Genomic DNA, 21,456 nt, shown 5'->3' with positions numbered 1-21,456 from the left:
TGGCAATCACTGCAGCTCATGCATGACTAGTTCTGCATTTGATTAGCTTCATCTTGGAGCATCCTGGCAATCATACCAGCAGGCCATGTAACTCTTGATGCTATTTGTCAATCAATGCTGCTGTCATTATGATATTTCCCATATTAAGTGACCTTGCTATCTTTACCATAATCCTTCTTATGTGTTGTAGCTAGAGATAGGCATTGCATCTCAGTCACTGTGTGGATTATATGGCGTTTGTTTGCCTGCCTGTGTATATGATATAATAAAACAAACAATTGTATTATATTTCCTACACATACTCCACTTGGCTAATAACCCTGATGATGGCTCTATTCTTTCTCCATGATTGATGGCAGTGACGCTTCTGAATACCAGTTGCTTGAAACCACAGGAAAGTAGAGTGCGGTTATGCTCAGGTCTTTTGGGCTTCCCGCAAGCATCTGGTTGACCACTGTGAGAATAGGTTGCTGGGCTAGATGGGCCACTGACCTGATCCAGCAGGCTCTCCTTATAGTTCCCCCACAGCATTGCACATTTATTGTCAATACAGTGGTACCTCTGGATGCGAATGTGATCCATTCCGGAGCCCCGTTCGCATCATGAGCAGAATGCAACCCGGTCTGTGCATCTGCGCGGGTCGCGATTCGCCGTGTCTGTGCATACGTGTGACGTCATTCTGCGCATGCGCGAGCGGCAAAACCCGGAAGTAACCCGTTCCGTTACTTCCGGGTCGCCGCGGGACGCAACCTGAAAAGATTCAACCTGAAGCAAACGTATGACTGTACAGGGTTTTTGTTTTATTGCATGCCAATGTCTGCACTGCCAGTGTCTAACGGTCTGTTGCATCTTTGCCTTTTTGTTTCATAAAAGTGCACAGCCCAAGGCCCAGTATTTCCATAAGCCCTTTGGGTTAAGTCATTTTAACAGCTTTGTCTAAAATTAATCCAGCAAGAATTACTATATTTTCCATGTACAGTGTTTGAGTTCAATCACACAAGATTCCTGTCCTTAAGCGTACCGCAAAGGTACAATCGTGAATTTCTCATAAGTTGTTTTAGTTGGGCCTTGATCCCTTTCATAGACGTTCCCTCTGTATGGAGGCATTTATCTTTGGGCTTTAATAGGCCTTTGGATGTTTTTCTCCTAAAGGACTAATCTCTGCAGGTATCCCTACTCTTTGGACCAAGGCACATTAGAAAATGAGCAGCTATACAGATGGTAGACCACTCACCTGTTACTCCACTTCTCTGTTGCCATTCATGGTAGGTAACAAACCACAAGAGGCAGGAACTATTCAATCTAGGCTTACTTGCTGCCTATCTCCCTTTCTGCCTACTTATTATCATAGAAAAGGACTCAGCTCCTCATTCAGAACTTGGCATTTTCCACTTCCAATTTAGCCTTGAAGTGAGCATGGCCATAGAGTTGGACAGTGACACCAAAGGGAAGTCATTCATTTCCCACCCATATCAGCAGCTCATTCTAGCACCAATAAAATTACCTGGAAACAGAGACCAAAGATAAAACAACTCTAGATTTCTTCCATATTAGTAGTTTATTTGCACAAATGATCAGATATAAAGTATCACTGAGGTAGACTTGAGTCTATCTTAATCTGGGGCTAGTTATAAATAAGATAAAATTGATGGGTTACCTTATCTCCCAAACAGAAAAGAAAGGAACGTGTTTGGAGATTTACCCTTTCATTGCACCAGCCTCACTCCCCATTTCTGGACACAGATCAAATGAGACTCAGCAGTCACTTTTGCCAATGTTGGTGCAATAAGCTCTCAATATTTATAGGCTTTTTCTTTTTTAAAAAAAAATGGGGGGGGGGAATCCACAGGCAGCTTTATATTCTCCTTACCTGCATCTTACAAGTGTGAATCACTTTTGTCTGTTAGAGTTGCTAGCCAGCATTGGGTCCTACAGTGATGGCCTGGTCAATTCATTGTTCCCAATCCAAGTGCCTGACTAGGCATGCTGGTGTTATTAGGACAGTAATGAGTGCTGATGACTCTCTCACTCACATACCAGACATTTTGCTAGTGAGCACTGGAGCTAAGTGCACCCTTTGATTATTCTAGGCTTCATTATGGTCACTGGCTTGTTTCAAAAGAATAGTTGCTACAGCACGTACACAGAAGTTAAAGGATTAGCCCAGACGTTGCCAAAGAAACACAGGCCTGTTGCAGGCTATACTGTGAAGAGATAATAGTGTGGTGGCATTGATGGAACAGTGTATGGGATGTAGCCAACATAGCACTGTGTGAAGAACATCCAATTGCACAATAAAACGTGGACCCCCCCTCCCCCTGTGTGCCCCCTAAACTGTTAGGGAGCAGATTTAGGGAGGGAGGGGGATTGAGAGAGTCCTTGTATCTCAGTATGCCGATTCAAAAAGAAGAGACTATTTGTCACTTTTCGAGGGAAATGTGTATCTGTACTGACATCTGGTAAATCCAGAGGCTCACAAGCATCTATTTGCTGCCGCAAATTAACACAAGTGGCTGTTCCATGGCCTGCCTAGGGTTGCAGTCAGGTTTCGTATGCCAAGCATTCATGCTACAAGCTGGGGAAGGAAGAGTAGCGATACTCACAGCTTTTACTGCAGAAACCAAGTGGAGCTACTGCTTCAAGCTGGCATGCCTGCTCTGCCCTGTTCCATAACCCACCTGGGCAAGCAGGAGCAACGTTTTAAGCCTGTGTGATGCACTGGATACTGCCTACTCCACATGCCAGGGAACATTGTCGGAACATTCAGGTGCAGCTTTGTTCATTCATTCCCCCTGGAAACAACATTGCCTCCTTCTCATAGCATCTACATGGCAAAGGACTAGCAAAACTATGCATAACATGTCTAGAATCAGCCACAGACCTCTCTCAGGGGCCAGATTTGCTTGGATCTGTTGGCTCTTAGATTCAATGAAAGAGTCAACAGACAAAAGTACGCTATTTACATTCTGAACCTGGATATCAAAGGAAGGCCACTGTTAAGTATCACGAGGGGCCCACCATCCCTGCCTCTCACCATATATTTTGGGCTAAGGGGTGTGTAGTATGGAATGTTTTTGGCGAAATGCTTCAAAGAATGAGAATAAACCCCTCTTGCGTGTAGGCGCCGCGCTGCCATTTTTCTGCAGGGAGTGCCCTGTGACAGGAAAGGAACAGACTGGCGAGTCGACTGACACTGTCCTTTTCATCTTCAGGATGGAGCGTGAGCCACTCTTTGGTCTCATTCGCGATGTAGAAGCCACTAAGCACTTTTGATACTGGACCTACCAAAAAAAAAAGCAAATCATCGTGGATTTACAAAGGGCAGAGCTTACCAAAACCTGGTGGTTGCTGAATCTAGTTATTTCCTGACATAAATTCTTTCAGTCTATGATATAGGCTTATAAAGCTCAGAGCACCCCATTTATAAGTGGGGGAGGGGGGGAGAGAGAGAGCTCCAACAGCATCATCAGTGCTTACAATGAACATTTGAGAACCTTTGATGCAGGATCCCAGCTTCAGATGCTTTGAAACTGCTGAGGGCAGAGATCAAACACTAGGGCTTCTAACTGATGGGGAGGAAGTGGGGTGAGATTGGTCCACTCTGAAGCTCAAAGTGGGCAGTGTTGGTTAAGAGGCCTTGCAAAGGGTGCAGCCCCCTTGCAGAAGCTGAACAGTGCGTGGCCAGTGTTTGGAAGGGAACCTTACGTATGGCGCCTGGGATCCTTTGGTGGAAAGAAGGTGGGATGTAAATGTAGTCAATAAATAAAAGGACCTGAACTACTGAGCAAGCCCTGCTTAAATGTCTTGGCATTTACCATGCATGCGGCCTGCACCGCTTCTGAGATGGTGCCGGCATCTGGCTCACACCAAAAAGCTGTGCACTGGAAACGTTGTTGGCCCATGTCAGTAATGAGTGCGAAGGTGTGGGCGTCTTTCCCAATCCCAATAAAAGTCACATAGCGGACCTGACATTCCCACAGGCAAGAGCCGTTCTCATCCTCAGCCTCAAGAAAGAACACAAAAGAGATTAGACTTAAGGATGCATCCAGGCCAGCATTCTTCCTGCACTTCAGTTTTATCCTAGGTACTAATATTTATATGTCCTAGGCCAAATATTGAACCTGTGTACACATTCTAATAAACCTGATGCAGTGGCCTTGATATACAAATTCAATACATAATCATAGCATAGGCTTCCAACATTGTAAAACATGCTAAATGAAAACAATAAGAAAAAAGGTAGATTTCATTGTTATACTGCAGCTTGCCTGATGGAATGATCTCCCCTCTCCTCCCCCCACCCATGCACTGTTCTTGGAGTTCTTCTGACCCCTCAGAGCCAGTTGTGGGGGTGGGGTGGGGAGAGGGAATCCCTGTTGCACAAGCGGAAGTCCTTGAGCAGGGCTCTTGATTATCTTTCTGTAATCCTTACAGCAATGAGATCCAGAGGGAACCACAAACTGTGGTTGACTTTAGTAACCAGCCCAAAATATGTGGTCACTAAGATTCTGTCCCTCTCCTTCAGCCCAGCCCTTACCTTGTATTCATTGGGGCTTCCTCCTCCATAAATGTACATAGGATTGCAGCATTAAGCCAGAGGGAAAGTAAAGCCAGGCAGTGTGTTGCAGAGGAATTTTGAGCACCATCTCTAGCCTTCCTTTGGAACTGGAAAGTAGAGAGGGGGTCTTCCCCATAGTTGTGCAGCACCCCCAGAGGCTCAGTGCAGCTCCAGGGGAAAATCCCAACCACTTTCACAATTTTACTAAAATAAAATCGTACGTGCCAGGTGCTCAACCATTTGGCAGAAATTAGCAAAAGAAGGGGGGATCTCGTAAGGTATTAGGAAACAGTGGGAAAATGCTGCTGCTCAGCGTGTATCACGGGCAACTCTTTAGTAATTTCTTTCACCAGATACCGTATTTTTCGCCCGATAGGGCGCACTGGCCCATAAGGTGCACCTAGTTTTTTGGGGGGGGGGAATAAAGGGGGGGAATTATTTCCCCTCCAGGCACGGGGCTGGGGCGGGGGAAGCCCGAGCTTCCCCGGACCCCAGCCCCCAGAACAGGGAGCTCTCTGCAAGCCGTGGGAGCCCAGCACGGGCTCCCACGGCTTGCGGAGAGCTGCACGAAGCCTGGAGAGTCTGAGAGCAATGGCGAAGTTGCGCGCAGCTTCGCCATCACTCCCGGAACTTGCCGGGCTGGGGGGATAGCTTCCTGAAGCCTGGAGAGCAAGAGGGGTCGGTACACACCGACCCCTCTCGCTCTCCAGGCTTCAGCGAAAGCTTGCATTCGCCCCATAGGACGCACACACATTTCCCCTTCATTTTTGGAGGGGGAAAAGTGCGTCCTATAGGGCGAAAAATACGGTAATATCATTTTTGCTGTCCATCCAAAGAAAGGGCTTAACTATATATATTAAAAAAAAGGATATGGGCTGCAGCAGTTTTCTACAATAGACTTTTCTGTCCCCCTGATGTTACTCTCCACTGCTTCCTTTCTTAATTCCTTCTTCACCCTTTGGCACTCTTGGTGTGCAGTAGAAGGTTGATTTTTAAAAAAGACATGTGAAGGGGTGTGCAGAGCAAAGAATACTCAAGTGAAGCAAGGAAGCTGTCACTCAGTGCACATGCAGGATCTCAATGGAGACCCTAGCAATGCCTCCTAATGATTTATGACTACCGCTAAAATGTATATCTTAAGTGGCAGCACAAAATAAAAAAATTCCTTCCAGTAGCACCTTAAAGACCAACTAAGTTAGTTCTAGGTATGAGCTTTCGTGTGCATGCACACTTCTTCAGATGCACACGAAAGCTCATACCTAGAACTAACTTAGTTGGTCTTTAAGGTGCTACTGGAAGGAATTTTTTTATTTTGTTTTGACTATGGCAGACCAACACGGCTACCCATCTGTAACTGGAATTAAGTGGCAGCATTATTCTGGTATTCTGCTTTGAGACTGTGCCTAACAATTAGAACTGCCACCAGCACATAATTCTTATAAACAGTTTGTTTTATTTTGTGAGAGCCTATGAACATAATGTATCGGTATTTTCTCTGACTGCACCAATGTTTATTCAAACAAATTTCTTGTAGTTCTGCCTTCAGTTTCAGAAATATGTATTTATGACTAAAAAGGGTTTGTGCAGGCAGCAATTTTTTAAAAAAAGATCAATAAAAGGAAAGATGTTTTGTAACTGTCTCAGCCTCATTCCACAGAAACTTGTGATTAGTTCTCATTGAAATCAATAGAACAAACCAGCTACAAGTCACTTTCTCTGGACTTGATTCAGTGTCTTATTGTGTTTGCCATCTGTTCTCTGAAAACTGAAATCACTGGGAACAAAAAAGGCTAATGAGGGGTTTGCATGCCCACTAGTGAACTATTTTCCAAATTTGTATTTAATAAATTAAATCAAACTATGCACATAATGCAGTCCCATTGATTTCAGTGGAAAAGATCAATGAAACTGTTCAACTCTGTGATTGAAATCAATTGGACTTGTATGATCTAGCCAAAACTAAGCACTTTAAGGTTCCATTGATTTTGGTGGGAGAATTAAGCAGTTGCATCAATCTCTTTCACTGAAATAAATGGGATCTGAAAGTGCTTAGCTTTGTCTAGATCACATGATTGCCATGGAAAATGGCTAGCGTACAGTAAAATACTAAAGTCCAACAGTCCTCTTGTCATTCTGGTCTAGCTCCTCTTCCAGTCTCTCAGCCTCTGGGGCAGGCAGGATGCCAGATAGGATGGCTACTGTCATGTCACTTGGTAAGAGGAGAAAGCTGCCAGGGTGGCTAGTATCACAAGGAGCCTTACCTCAGCTTGGTCCGCTTGCATCACTGAGTCTGAAACACTGACAACAGATGGAGTCCACTGGTCACGGCCACGGCTGCCCACCAGGTCTTCGATGGCAGTATTTAGCACATCCATCCCTGAAGTGGTGAGACAAGAAATAAATGGGTGATCCAAGGGAAAGTGAGAATGCTCATCAGCCAGAGAACAGGGTTCTCTCAAGACTTCCACCATAACTGGGGCACAGAGAAGGGCCCCTGCTTCAGATTTTAGGGGTTGACAGACTTGGTAAAGGAGGAGGTGCCCCATATAAGCAATAACTTCACCCATTGAACACACCAGAGATAGGTAGCAGAATTCAAAGAGCACAGCTACTTACCCATGGCCTTGGACACTGGTGAGGTGCCAATATACAAAGCTTCATATTTCCGGACAGACTCTCCCACGGCATCCAGAATGTCAACTGCCCGAAGCAAAAGGAGGAATTCAACATCACACTGAAACAAATGTTTCATCAGCACAAACATTTCTGTTTGCCTGATGGAACAACCTCTCCTCTTCCCAGACACAGTTCTGAGGGTTTTCTCAACCTTCTCCCAGCCAACTGGGGTGGGTGGGGAGTCCTATTAGCCAAGTCCAGCACTTTACTTCAAGGAAGAAGCAGGGATGCTTATTTAGACCAAGGATGGGAATAATTACTTCAATTCTGTCAGAGCACGGAATTGATAAAGTGCTGACAGGTGCCCCAGAAAGGGACTCATGGGATTTGTAACTTTTGTTACCTTGTAGAGAGACATCATCTGGAGTGACAGGTTCAAAGGTAACAGATCGGCTGAGGCTGTTACTTGCCACGGCTCGCTCAGCCATGATCTGTAATACAGAGAAAGGTCATGAAAAGTTGCAACCACCTGCTGGAACTTCCCACCTAAACCTGGGTAGTGGTGGTGGCAAAGGTCAGGGAGAAGACCCTCCTAGATGGTAACCCAGGAGAAAGTATAGAAAGAACATTTCCAGTCTTCAATGACATGGCTAGAAGTTGCAATTCAAGTGGGAATCCCATTAGCTTTATGAATGTTTACTCAGAAGTAGGTTCCCCTACTGCCAAGTAAGCATGCACAGAATTGCCACTCTCCTTATAGCTGTGCCCCTCCACCAACAAGGACTGCTAGACTCCTAGAAATCTGACAATATTCATTTAATACAGAGGTCCGATGAATACATGGTTCAGAGGAATTTCTTCCAGCCCCCAGCCAACCAGGATGAAATTCCACCTGCCACCTCCTTGCAAAATGAAAGCAGCCTGGTGCAGGGGACTGGTGCTGCACTTCAGGGGTTGGGACACTCTTCCTTCCTCGTGTGTGCATGTGTGTATGTAGGGAAAGAACCATGCCAGAATCAGCAGGGATACCTTGGAGCACATTTCATGCAGGGCCTTGGCAATGGCCTTGGCAGGCACATTGCAGTGGAAGACGTGGCACTTCAGCATACACGTGTCCTTGTCACTGGCCACGAAAGCAAAATCCCTGCAAGGAGAGGAGAGCCCAGTAAGCAAGGGCAGGGCTCCAGGCACTGGTCCTTGCTGCAGAAGGAAGAAGGGGCCTTACCTGTCCCTTGGGTCAAGCACAGCATGTAGGGAAAGAAAGAAGAATCTGGTTAATGCAGAATCCCTCAAGAAGCAACCCTCTTAATGGTCTGTGTGCTATCAGCTGTAATAGTTTCTGGCAAGAAGAGCAAAGGTTTCTTTGTAGTGAGCAGAAGGACCTTGTGGCAAGGCGAGGACAGCAAGATCGACACAGAGAAAGAGGGAGAGAGAGAGAGAACACAATTTCAAGATTCTCCCTCCTACAGGGCCTGTGGCTCAGTTTGGTGCAATGCTAAAAGACTGAGGAGTTGTCCTTCATATTAATTTCCAGGAGCAGAAAATGCCCTCTCCTCTTCAACCCCAGAGCAAAGGTTCCCTCACCTGCCGTGGTTGCATCCCACACCCCAGACACGGATGTTGATGATGGGTTGGGAGTGGATGAGGCTCTGGTCCAAGGGATCCACTAAACTCATTGTGTCCTTCTTCAGGATCATCACCATGTTTTGGCCCTGAAAAGGGAAGACTAGAGGACTGTGACTGAGATACAGTGCAGGGGTAGGAAAAAACTTCCACTTGCCGCTTGCAGCTAGAGCGATAATGATGTCCCTTTCCTAGGGAAAACAGGGACTGGCATGTTTATCCACCCAGCAGTGCATAAGAACACCTGTATGTAATGCCATGGACTGAATGGGTGCATTTTTGGCAAATAGGTACAAGGAAGAGGCATGGGGACACCCAGCAGCTCATGCCTGGGTCCCTGCCAAAGGCGGAAAGGATGCAAAGCAGTGCCTAGACCCAGGAAATCAATTGCTCCATTGAAGGGTGACAACTTGAATAAAATATGGAGGGGGCAGACAGAGGTGGAGCTAGTTGCTTCAGTGCCCAGAGTGGCACACATGCTGTGCACCCGGGGTTGGGGCTAGCCACCTGCAGGAGTGGGGCAGGCGTCCCAGGGGGGCGGGGCAGTGATGTCAAACCCCCCCCCCCCCGTGGATGACACCCGGGGCGGACTGCACCTACCACACCCCCTTCCTCCGCCAGTGGGGGCAGGTAAACCCCATCTCACATAATTGATCACAAGATATGGTACCAGCACACCATTGGAATGGCAATGCCCGTCCACATATGAGTTGGCCCCTATGGCTGCATTCAGCACAAGGGCTGCTGGAAGTCTATGTGGGAGACATTTGAGTAGATCTCTCCCTGGGCCTCCTGCACTCACCTCGCCCCACCTGTCCGCAGGGTCCCAGTCGTCACACTTGTTTTGGGAGAGCTGCTGGATGCAGTTATTCACGGCAATGCTGCTTTTGCCAGGAGCCAAGTCCTCCTCGGGGATTTCTACCCAGCCCAACGAACGCACAACGAAGCACTGGCAAGAGAGGGGCAGAGGGGTTAGGCGTGTCTCCAGCCTTCCTAGCTCACCATTGGCTATGCAGCCCAGGCCACTGGCAGCTTTTTGTGAACGTTTCAGCTCATGTGAACTGAAGCAACCCCTCTCTCCCTGACTGTACCTCAAATCTAGCCATCATGAACACTTCCGGAGAGCATCAACTGATACCATCACTGCCAAATTCATTGTGCCCTTCTTTACTACATTGTATGTCACAAAGGTGTCCTCATGTCTGTCCTTATTCATAGGTTGTCCCACTAGATTAGGGATGGGGAACTTTTTTTAGCCTGAGGGCTGCAATCTTTTGGAGGGGGCATGGCTCACACGCCAGAGGCAAAAGTGGGTGGAGCAAGAGGGACTGGACTAGATGACCCTTGGGGTCCCTTCCAACTCTCCAGTTCTATTATTCTAAGAAATGTGGTTTTCACCTTTGCACAATAGATGAGTTCCTACTCATGCCCCTCTCTGTCCTCCACCTAGACAATCAGTAAGCATTATCAGTGTTCAGTGACACATCCCAGGCAGGCAGAAACATTCAAGGAGGGTGCAGGGCCAGTGAGGGTCTGGGGAAAGAGGCCTGGAGGGTCACACTCAGCCCCTGGGCTAGAGGTATAGAAAGTGAGGCTTTCCTAGCTTCTTTTCCCTCATCAAATTGTAGCTTGTTAAGGATTCATAGCTCAGACTGGTGTGTCAGTGAACCAGTCTTTAATTGCCTTACTCCAAATCTCTAATTATTTACCCATGTAGGAAAAACACTTCCCCTCATTTCCATACTTCCCAAGTGCCCCAGGACATCCTGTTTCTTCACGGGAGATTGTGGTGGCCATTTTGGGTGCTGCACTCTTGCGCTGTGCTCTTGCCCTGAACAAAAATCACTTTTTTAGGGCCATGATCTCATGTGGCACCCAGGAGCGCATCCCAGAAGACACGCATCCTGGTTTTGGCTCCAAAAAAGTTGGACGGCACACCTTCAGGTGAGAGAAGGAAACAGCAAACCAGTTCTGTGTAATTGTATGTGAACTCTCAAAATGATACCGCAGGGAGACGCTGTCAAGCATAAACCTACCTAAAAGGGTATGGATGGGAAAGGCCATTATCTCCTGCCCACATCAGAGACAAGTTCTTCTGCAGATAATATCTGACTGGAATTGGTAGAAGTTCCAATCCTGAAAATTTGCTTTTAGAAAGTCCTTCCCTCCCCTGCTTCCTCAAGCATTCTTTAATTACTATTTTGCTATAAATTGGACTTGCAGTGCTGTGTGATTTAAGGGTTGTTTAATTCTGATTAGGTATTAGGTAACTCTGGACTGAATAACTTATTCTTCTGAGGCAGGGTACTTCATGTTTATAGTGATCTGACAACAGGGATGTGTGGCACAGTTATCTGTCTTCACCAAGCACAGCACACAAGCCAGTTCACAATTAAAATTACAACTTATACAACTAAAACAATAGATTCCAAAATACTTGAGCTGTGTTTAAGTTCTGGGGAAGGAGCTTGTAATTTTTAAAAATAATTTTAAGAGAGGTATCATTCAGTTTTTAAAAAACACATAGGTTAATCAGTTTAAAATAGTTCACTTACTTGATAAACTCTTTTATCAAGGAAAGGGGCCACAGGGTTCAAGGATAGTTGAGGGAACATCACAAAGGACATGGATAAGACCACTCAACATGCATAGATTACTCATTTATACCATCTAGCCAATCTTTCACATGAATGAAAGGGTAGTTAAAACATTGAGTGATACTGGGAATGCACTGTAAAATGCCAAGGGAATATTCAAAGCAGTTGCCATGATTTTCAGAGCAGTACCCGAAGGTGACACATGCCAGCTTCTCCAAAATAAGAAGAAGTGTGCATGCACACGAAAGCTCATACCTAGAACTAACTTAGTTAGTCTTTAAGGTGCTACTGGAAGGAATTTTTTGTCCAAAATAAGAGAGAGACTCCCAGGTTCCAATGAATAGCCTGATATATTGTGTTGTGAACTGCCCTAAGATATATGGGTATAGGGCAGTATACAAATTTAATAAACAAACAAACAAAGCTCACAGAGGGGTAACTTTTCTGCAGCAGCCTCCAAGGAAGGGCCTTACCTATGCTGAATCTGGACCCCTTGCCTCAAAGAAAGGGGCTTCCTCAATCAGCCAGGTTTCTGAGCTACGTACCCCCTGTGTCCCCCACCTCACCTGACTGTACCTTGGAGCCAAGCTCTGGGTTGCCCTGGTGATGCTCCTCCCCATGCCAGCTCACTGATGTCCTGTAACAGGTAGACAAGCATAGCAGTGACATGGAGGTTCTCAGTCGTGGCATAACTCTAGCGAGCGTCACTTCATCCCCAGAGTGGCAGCTGTGGATCCCATCGTTCTCTCAACTCTCCAACACATCATTAAGTTTAATTCACTTACATTAAGTTTAATTCAATGGTTCCAGCCTCCATTGGTCCTAACCAAAGGCTTGTCAGCTCTAACCCTATTGATGTGATTTGCAGGAACTAGGCACCTCCAGCCTGTACTCTGCAAAACCCAGTCCTTTCCCATTTTGGTGGAGCCATCTGAGTAGGATGGAGATTGGAGCAGAGGATCAGTATTTCTTTATGACTCAAAAGTTAGACCAAAGACTTGTGGGATGGAAACAAACCTGCTTGCTTCTGCATCTGCACCTGCACAGAGCTGGGTTACCTGTGAGGTCACCTGAAGAGACCATGAACAGGTCCTAGAGCCCTCTTTCACTTTTACTCAGATTTGATGTGCCCTAGTGTTTGGATGAAATGCTCCTGCCCCCAGGAGACAACCCTACCTTCTGGGCAGCGATGCCATCGGACTTGGGATAGGTCTCTCCCTTGGCAGACGTCTTACTGTTGCAACCTGAAGATCCTGAATGAAGACAGAAAAGAAGGTTGTGAAAGTGAAGAGAATGTGGCACTGTTGTTTTATTAACATTGAGGCTCAGCCAAGCAGCTAAAGTGTGTATGTAGAAATTCAGTCTACGGTTGCGAGCAGTTGAGCCATGAAACATTTGTGAGGATTTTTTTATATAAAAAAGAAAGGAAAATCCCGGGAGGAGGGGGAGACGGAATTGGCCAGCTTAAGCCACTATAGTAGTCTGGAGTACTATACCTTGATATTAAAAAGCTCTTATCCCCACACTTCTAATGAAGTACTGAGTCCTTTAGCACTATTTAGACAGCACAGGAACATTTCAGAAAGGTGGGAAAGAAAAACAACATGTCATCTGCAAACCCCAAACAGCACTACAAGGACTTCTGTTTTGGGCTGGCTGGAGCTGTGAAGGAGAGAACTTGTGAAAGGAGCTGAGGGCATATTTTGTTGTACTCTCCATTTGTTTTCTTCTAAAAACGCAAATTCTATCATGATTTTCAAAACAGATGCATTGAGCCAAGTCCTAATGGAAAGCAGTTTGGTACCCCAATAGACAATGTTACTTTACTGCATGAATAAAAAAAGATCATTATGGCAAATCAATAGATCTTAGCATTGATTACATCTATTTTATCCTAGGCATTCACAGTGCCTTACTGGATAGCTTCTGCTGACTAATGCTACAATCCTAAACATACCTGGAAGACCCACTGAAATCAATCCAAGTAAACGAATTTAGGCTTTTTAAGACATTGCATTTTACAGCAGAAGCGCCACGGAAAATGCAGCTGTAATCTCCCTCTCTCCACAGCTGTTCACCCAGTCAAGGGACTCAGTTGACCCCATCCCAGTTCATGCCCTCTGGATGTTATCAGTCAGTGGAGTCAGCTTTGAAAGCCAGAAGTCCCTGTTGCCCAGTAAGAACAAGAAGATCATGCAGAAGCATGCAAACCTACAAATGGTGCCAGGTGGGATTGACAGTACACAGTTACTACTCTGTTAAATTTTACCACACAAGGCTCTGTATATGTGTCACCACGAGAGACAGGCAAGTCTGCATTTATGGGTATATGTAAAGAAACAGCAGCCCTAGAGAGAACAAGGGTTGGGCTGCTGGCATTACGTTTCACATGGGTCCTGTCAATCATACACACAAAGGCTTTGGAATCCTGATACCGTTTCTGGCAATGCAGCTTCCCCAGTTTGTGCTAAACCAGAGGGGCAAGATGGGTGTTGCCACTGGGTGGTGCCCGTGGGCACATGCCAGTAGTAGGTCCCAGAGGAGTCGTGGATTTTCCTCCATCCTGGGGGAAGATCAAGATCTGCCTCCAGATTCTGGTCATTCCATAGGTTGTCTAAAGAGAGAAAAGACTTCAGATGAGGAAAAGGGCAAGTTTCATTTCAAAGGATGGTGACAACAGCTTCTACAGAAAGGTAGAAAAAAGATACATCAAAATGCCACTCTCTCTATTTTAAGACACATTATTTCTGAATATTCCGGCTGAAAAATCTAATGTGGAATAACAACAGAGGACAGGTGCATGAAGGATATACATTTACAAGCTTCCATCTATTCTTACAAACCACAGAAGCCCCTTGTCCAGTCCTTGCTGGGCAGTCCAGTGGAAAATTTCAGTCAGTATTTACTCCTATATTTGCAAGGGTTAAACTTAAAGCCTTCTTCTCCCTAGCTGGTTAATAAAGAGTTAACAAAAGTCAAGGATGTAGTAACATTACACAGTGGGGTGTTCAGCATTGAACAGAAGACTCAACACTGTAAAGATGTGAAATCAATACCCACAACCCCCACGGCCATCACACAGATACCAGAAGCAGAGCACATAGTAAAACCACGGAATTTGTTCCCAGAAACAGTGGTGATGGCCACCAACTTGGAAGGCTTTTAAAAGGCATGCAGGAAAAAGCTATCAGTGGCTACTAATCATGATGTCTATGCACAATCTTCAGTGTCAGAAGCAGTATGCAAAATTTCTGGAAATCCTAAAAAGCAGGGTTTTAATGAGGAGTGAGATGGAGCCCAGTTTCCCTCACTCTACTTTCCTGGAGAATGAATGTACAGGCACCAGAATGTGAAACCTGCTGTTTCCCTGCAGGACTTCCAGGAGCAGAGCTGTGACCGTAACTGTATCTGCCCCAGCGCACACAGCTAAAAATACCCAAAGGTCAGTGTGCCCCTTCTGCTTTATTATCCTGTTGATTCTCCCAGTATGGAGGGGACAGAAGGTGAATAATCCATCACTTGCCATTCAATTACATACTGCAGGCCCTGCTGTCTCTTGCCTGCCAAACTGCATTCTATTTAATCAGGTCTCGCCATCCTTTAGAGTGGCTCTACCAGCTGCCAGAAGTAGCAGCACAGAGGTTGACACTTCCCGCCTGCAGAGATCAGAGCAAAGAAGCACCAGCCAAACTGCTTTCTGACATTCACACATTTCCTGACTGCCAGTTGTCTCCCAGGAAACAGCACCCAAGAGCCTGACCTGCACTAGCAAAGGCTGCGCTGATGGACAGCCATGACGCACAGACCATCTGAAATTATTCTCCAGAGCAGCCTTCTTCAGGTGGCAAGCATCGCACCTCGCAGGGTGGGCAATTTTCTCCCTGCCACACAAAGCTATTTCTGTGCCAAACTTTGTGGCAAGATGCTAGATGTGAGGAGACTGATACGCTGAGGCTGTTGCTATGGGGAATAAGATATAACAGCCTCCAAGTAGCACTTGATTTGGGTACCTCTGGCTGGACTGAATGTGGCTGACTGTTCACATCATTCTGGAAAGGGTAGCCAGAGCAAAATGCAGTCACTCCTAGTGACTAATCAGTATGCACAAGCACAGCAAGAACTTAACTGTTAGAGGCAATAGACAAATTGTCCTGACTGCCACTGGATTCATCAAACTGGCTCCCAATTAACTAGTTGGAAATGAAAATTAAAGCTTGTTGACTTCACCTTAATGATGCCCCCATTCAGGCAATTTCCTGAACTTGTGCAGGCTCAAAGTGGGGACAAGAAGGGCTGCACATGAAAGTCCCAGCCACTTGCATTCGGTTGAATGTGCTTAGAGACCTCATCACTGTCAGGATCCCTGTCTTATCAGGGTTTTTCTTCACAATGAGGATTTGAAGCATGTTCCCATGAATGCACTTAGAAACCCTGTGCAGATGTCTAAAAGGAAGCCTGTGTGCTCAGGGGCTGTTAGAATGGGGCTTAAGCACGCTCATCTCTGCCCATACCCACTTTGAGGCTACAAGTGTTCAGGTGAACACACAAACAGGTCTTATGTGTATTCTCGCCTGGGGAAGCAGACTTAAATCCAAACCATAGCAAAATTGTTGGTCTTTCAGGTTTGTATTTTTTCTATAACAGACTGTGTCCCTAAAAGTTTTTCTGAAAATCCTGGAAATTGATAGCGGATCTGGCAAGTTTTCCTGAAAAAGAATGCTCCAATTTTCCATTTCCTCCAAATAGTGCCCTGCCCTGAAATTCATACTCAGCGTAGCTCAGGCAGTGAGCTGACATCTTAATTCAACCCAAGCTGAGTTCTAGTTTTAATCATTTACCTCTGCCATCTGCTCTTGTTTTCAGAAGTACCCACTTTGGAAAAATTGGTGATATCCACATTTTGCAAAGAGAAATGGAGTGTCTTCCATTTGCCTGGCCTCTCTTTTCCTTCAAAATCCAAGGAATGTGGGAGGCAAGTTTCTCTGTTCACCAGCCTGGAATGGGAGTTAGACCAACAGCTAATTTTGCTGGAAGACCACCTGCATAAAGGAATGCGGTGGGAATGAAGCCCCAACCCTCCACTGTCCAACTTGGCCTATTTGTATCCAAATGCCACAAATGGCACTCCATCCTTTTCCCACTTTCATCATCTAGCATCACAAGTGAGTCAGATTTGGCAAAGAAACTGTCAGCTGCTGACTTCTAAATGCAAGGACATAACAAAGGATTAGCATCTAACCAAGTCCACCACTAACTTGCCCTCTGTAGAGAAGCAGTTGGTCAGTAATGGTGCAATCTGAAGATCAGCAAGAATAAAAAGGAGAGATCATGTTTTTCAAGGCAGCATTATTCTTTAAGAAGCAAAACAACAAACAAACATCAGTGAGGTAGCTGTAGGCATAATTTTCTCTGTTGTGGGGTTTGGGAACTGGAATGGAGAAGCTATTCATACTAAACAGCAAGTTAATAAGAAAGATGATATAGATTGGCAGGGTAGGGGAGAGATTTACAGGTTCTTTCCCATAGCCCTCTATGTGCATAGGCCTACACACCAGGCTGTGTGTTGACTTGCCCGAAATTACACGAAAGAAATAGTCCCTAATTCTGTGTGCACTCCAACTATTAGGATATGACAGCAACTAGGAACACTCAACCCTACCCAGAATTAGAGCTTCTAATAACAGCTTTCATTAAACCATAGCATTCACCTCAAGGCCCCTTCATAATCAAAGTGTGTTGACTGAGTTATGAGACATGAAAGAGGACAGAACACCTACACCTTGAATAGTTATGCAGAAATGGGACTTGGAGCGGGCATAGCTTGTCACATATGCTGCCCCTTCTAAAACTCCCACTTCTACACAACTATTAAAGAACACTGTCTGCTTTTACATCTGGCCACGCTAATTGCCAAATGGTCAGTGGGAAACGGGTTAAACACATCCTCCCTATCACTACAGCTCTGAGCAAATTCATACTGCAATAGAGTAAGAAGAAAAGAAGTTAGATAATTTGTGCATCTCCCCATAGTATTTTGTTTGATAGGCTTTTGTATGGTGGCTTCTTACAAGATCTGTGCTGCTAAGGACCCTTTGTACAGTAGAATTGCCTCTTCTACTGTCTCTTTACTAAAATGGTTGCACAGAGGGGAAATAACATCTTAACCTTCCTCCTCCCTACCTTGGCAAACCAATAAATGTTTACGCTTGTGCCAAGCTCTGAGAATTTAATCAAGGAAATGCAGCTTTCACAGATGGGATTGATTTGGCTAGAACAGTGATGTCCACAACTCAGTGCAGCCCATTCCTCCCAATTTTCAGGCCTTGGGGATGGAATATTTGGGATGAGGGATGGTAGTAACTTTCCTTCGTTTTTATTTGCAAGAAATTGAAGCATTTCCCCTCCTGGAAAAAGGCAGCAGATGGGCTCAAAAAAGCTGGGAAATTGTGTGGGAGTGATTTTCTTAGCAAGTACCATACTTATCTTTAGCACAATCCTGCTCTCTTTGCAAATCTTACAGGTTCAGAGCAAAATTTTGGCTTTGAGAGTGAATCTTGAGAATCTCCAAATAACATAGCTCTTCTCAAACAGACCCAGCTACATTTTAAGTGACAATTGGCAGGTGGTAACCAAGGAGAGGGTGTGGTGCCGTGCCTATTAAATGCTCTTGACACAGAGGTGCACTGGCACCAAGTTTCTTGTCTTGCCAGCACCAGGCAAATATGCTTGTATTTGCCCAGGTTTGGAATGTCAATATGGCATCTATGGATGCAATGACAGTTATGAGGACCTCCCCTGGCACATGTAAGACCTATGTGTGCCCCCTCTCTGTGCTCACTACCCCTTTTATTATGAGTACATACAGCTGGAGGAGGTGGTGGGAAGAGCAAAATGCAAAGCTCTGTGTGCTTTTTAAGGCTCAGGCTCAGATCTGAACAGCAAACAAAATGACCAAGAGGTAAGAAGGAAAGCGAGTATCAGAGAGGAAGGAGAGTGATCTGGGTGACTGAGAGAAGGAAAACATAGTAATGAAGGGGAAGGTGAGGCGATAGTAGGATGCCACATGAATCCAAGTGGAAGAAAGAACTGGAGAAAGAGACAAAGACAGACAACAGACAGACAGAGAGAATGGAGTGGCAGAGACAGGAGAAACATGCACACATGTACACCCATGTCAGACCAGGGAACACCTATCCTCTTGAAACTTCAGTTTTTTTCACAGGCTTATCAGCAGTACCACATCACAGATCACATCTGTTGCTATTGACTGAACCATTGACCTGAGGCATAGATCCCTATGGGTCCTCATCCTTTTTCAAAAGGGAGCTCCTCAAAACCACCATGAAGCCATAGTTCGCCCCTGTATCCACATATATTTTCCATGATTTGTTGGGTTTTTTGTCACCCTCTGCAAAACTCATGAAGATCCATGCCTAGATAAATGTTTGTTTGTTTTTTGTGATGCTGGCAAGCACTGGATCTGTTATTTTTACTGTGTAGTATACCACAATGAACTTTATCTTGGTGGTTTATTTTAGAGGACACTATGTAAAACTATTGAAATTGAAGCTGTTTGAATTGAAGCTGTTGTTTATTTTAAACTTTCATTGTAAGAAACAAATAAATCATCAAAATAACCATGTTGATATACCAGAGGTCCTGTAGCATAGACTGCACAGGTTTGGTTAGTGATATTACACCCAAGTGTATGGCTTCCTACCCTTGAAGCATGCAGGCAACTTCATAACTACATTTCTCCCCTCCCCACCCCCTTTTTGACAAGGACCCTCCCTCATGGCCCCAGAGCTGCTGGACCATGGCAGCAGCATTGGAAGGCAAGGAGGAGGGAGGGAGGGAGGGAGCCAGCCAAGGCTGGTGAGGGCCCAGGTCAGCAAGCTGATGTTGGATGTGTTCTAAGGGGTGAGCAGATGATGAGTTAGGCTTTCATGAATAAGGAGAGGGAGTTTTGAGTAAGGAGAGGGTGGCTTTGGCAAGGCATAAAGGGAGAGTATTGGTGGCTTTGGCGAGGGGTAAAGGGAGATAAAGAGTGGATTTGGTGGGGGTGGTGTGGGGGTAGGCAGGGTTGGTGAGTGAAACAAGGAAGAACATCAGAAGGCCCTCCTAGGTCAGGACAATGGGTTATCTAGTCCGGCATCATGTTCTCACAGTGGCCAAGTGGATGCCTATGGTGCAGAACTTGCTATGGTTCCCTGGAGACTTTCTTGCAGTTCAGAGTGCTGAAGTAAGAGCTCTCCTGTCAATATGAGAGCAACGGGGAACGAGTGTAATTCAGAAGGTGGTTATCCCTGCACTATTAGATTGAGATCCTAAGCGTATCTCATGGGAATGAATTCCACTGAACTTGAAGGGACCTTCTTCCATACAGTTGTATTTAGACTGGGCTGTTGTTGGCCCTGTAGAACCCTCTGACGATGCCAGGCATCGCAGGCTTGCCTTTCTGTTCTGCACACTGTAAGAAACTGATGAAATATGGTACAATTTATCCTCTGCGTGTGTGTTGTACTGCTAATCCTGTGAAGTTGGGGAACTCAAGGGGGATTTCAGAACTCGAGCCAACTTTCCCTAGGGTACAGCGGGCTTCTCCTTTCAGAACCATGGAAAGCTCCCCGGAGCTGCCCCCGCCCCCAACGCAAAGCTCGAGAGCGGGACAACAGGCGGCGCTTTGCCTCTGCCCCATGGCGTCGAGAAAAGCACTTGCAGATGCCTCCGGCGAAGTGCAAGGGGTCGCCATAACCCTTTCCTCGACAGCAAGTTTCCCACTCCCTCCTTTTCTCCCCAAGCGACAAACAGCCCGAGTGGTTTGGAGTACATAGGGGGGACTGGGGACACGGGGAGGGGGCGCACACACTCGCTGCTTCAGCCGAGCCACTGGGTAACCCCTCACCCAACTCCCCGGGAGCAGAACTTGGCCGAAGAGCCCCAAGTCCCAAGCCGGCCGGTGAGCGGGGTGGGAACACGAGGCAATGCTCCCCGCACGGGGCTGGAGGGGGGGGGTAGTCCGGGCGCCCCTTCCAAAACAGCCGGGCAGGCGAAGGGAAGAGGCGCGCTCTCGCGCGATCACGCCCGCCTGGCTCTTCCGCGGCCCCGGCTCTCCTGAGGGGGCTCCACTTGGGGCTGCGCCCCCAGCACCCCCGGGTGGGCGCCGCGACCATCTTCCCCCCACCCCAGCCGGCGCCCCTTGCTTGCTCTTACCGTCGCAGTTGACCAGGATGATGGCCAGCATATAGTCCTTGCCGAGCATGGCTTCGCTCGGTCGGGCGGCGAGCAGCCCCGAGCGCGGAGGACGGCAACGGCGGCAGCAGCAGCGCTGTGCCAGAGGCCGGCCCCAGAATGCGGGGCGGGCGGAGCGAAGAGCGCGGACTGGGCAGATCCGGGAGGAGAGAGATGCTGACGAGGGAGGGCGATCCAAAGCCGTGACGCAAGAGGCCCACGGGCTCCAGTGGGACTTGGCCTCCCAAATTGAGCGTGCACAGAATGGCAGCACAAGGTGGGAGGAAATGTCTGCTGATCTTACTTCCAAGTAAACAGGCTGAGGGGGAAACACCAAAAGAGCCTTGCTGGATCAGGCCAAGGACCCATCTCGTCCAACATCCTGCTCTCAAACTGGTGGACCACATGCCCCTGATAAGCCCACCAGAGCTTTCCACACCTGCGATTCCCAGCAACTGGTATTCTGAGGCACACTGCCTCAAGCATTGGAGCCAGAACACAGCCACAAACACTCCATAAATTTCTCCAGCCCTCTTTTAACGCAATCCAGGTGGGTGGCCATTAAAGCCTCTTGAGGTAGCGAATTATTTAGCTTGCCCTGAACGTTCCAACATTTAGCTTAATTGGAGAACCCCAGTATTCCAGCATTATGAGAGAGAAAAACTCCTATCCCACTTCCTTTTATACACCTCTTAACATGTTCCCCTTATTAGACATTTTTTTAAACGAAACAGCCGAAAATATTGTAACCTGCTCTAACCCCTTGATCATTTTGCTTGCCTTTTCTGCCTCCTTTCCAGCTCCACAATGTCCTCTTTGCAGTGAGGTGGC

The 21,456-nt window shown here is 46.5% G+C and overlaps 1 protein-coding gene across 1 annotated transcript; it reads right to left on the bottom strand.

Moving 5' to 3' along the window:
- Positions 1 to 1,535: 1,535 nt before the first annotated feature.
- Positions 1,536 to 20,940, bottom strand: APBB3 (amyloid beta precursor protein binding family B member 3). Its single transcript, XM_081872844.1, has 12 exons — positions 20,608 to 20,940; positions 13,830 to 14,008; positions 12,571 to 12,647; positions 11,971 to 12,031; positions 9,600 to 9,746; positions 8,759 to 8,886; positions 8,204 to 8,318; positions 7,578 to 7,665; positions 7,175 to 7,258; positions 6,820 to 6,935; positions 3,816 to 4,004; positions 1,536 to 3,281 (listed from the first exon to the last, which is right to left on the bottom strand). The coding sequence occupies exons 1-12, from the start codon at positions 20,654 to 20,656 to the stop codon at positions 3,048 to 3,050; spliced, it is 1,467 nt and encodes a 488-aa protein (XP_081728970.1). The 5' UTR covers positions 20,657 to 20,940; the 3' UTR covers positions 1,536 to 3,047.
- Positions 20,941 to 21,456: the final 516 nt, after the last annotated feature.

The sequence above is a fragment of the Podarcis erhardii genome (genome assembly GCF_964252035.2).
Source record: "Podarcis erhardii genome assembly, chromosome: 8".
Classification (NCBI taxonomy): domain Eukaryota; kingdom Metazoa; phylum Chordata; class Lepidosauria; order Squamata; family Lacertidae; genus Podarcis; species Podarcis erhardii.
Note: the sequence above shows the minus strand (reverse complement) of the source record. Positions and strands in the feature narration are given on the sequence as shown.

Excerpts from the sequence above, each read along its gene's own strand:
- APBB3 (XM_081872844.1), bottom strand. The coding sequence starts at position 20,656 with ATGCTCGGCAAGGACTATATGCTGGCCATCATCCTGGTCAACTGCGAC. Across the intron at positions 8,319-8,758 it reads GTGGGATGCAACCACGGCAG|GGATTTTGCTTTCGTGGCCA; the intron begins GTGAGGGAACCT and ends CTCTCCTTGCAG. Across the intron at positions 4,005-6,819 it reads TGCAAGCGGACCAAGCTGAG|GCTGAGGATGAGAACGGCTC; the intron begins GTAAGGCTCCTT and ends TTCTTTCTTGAG.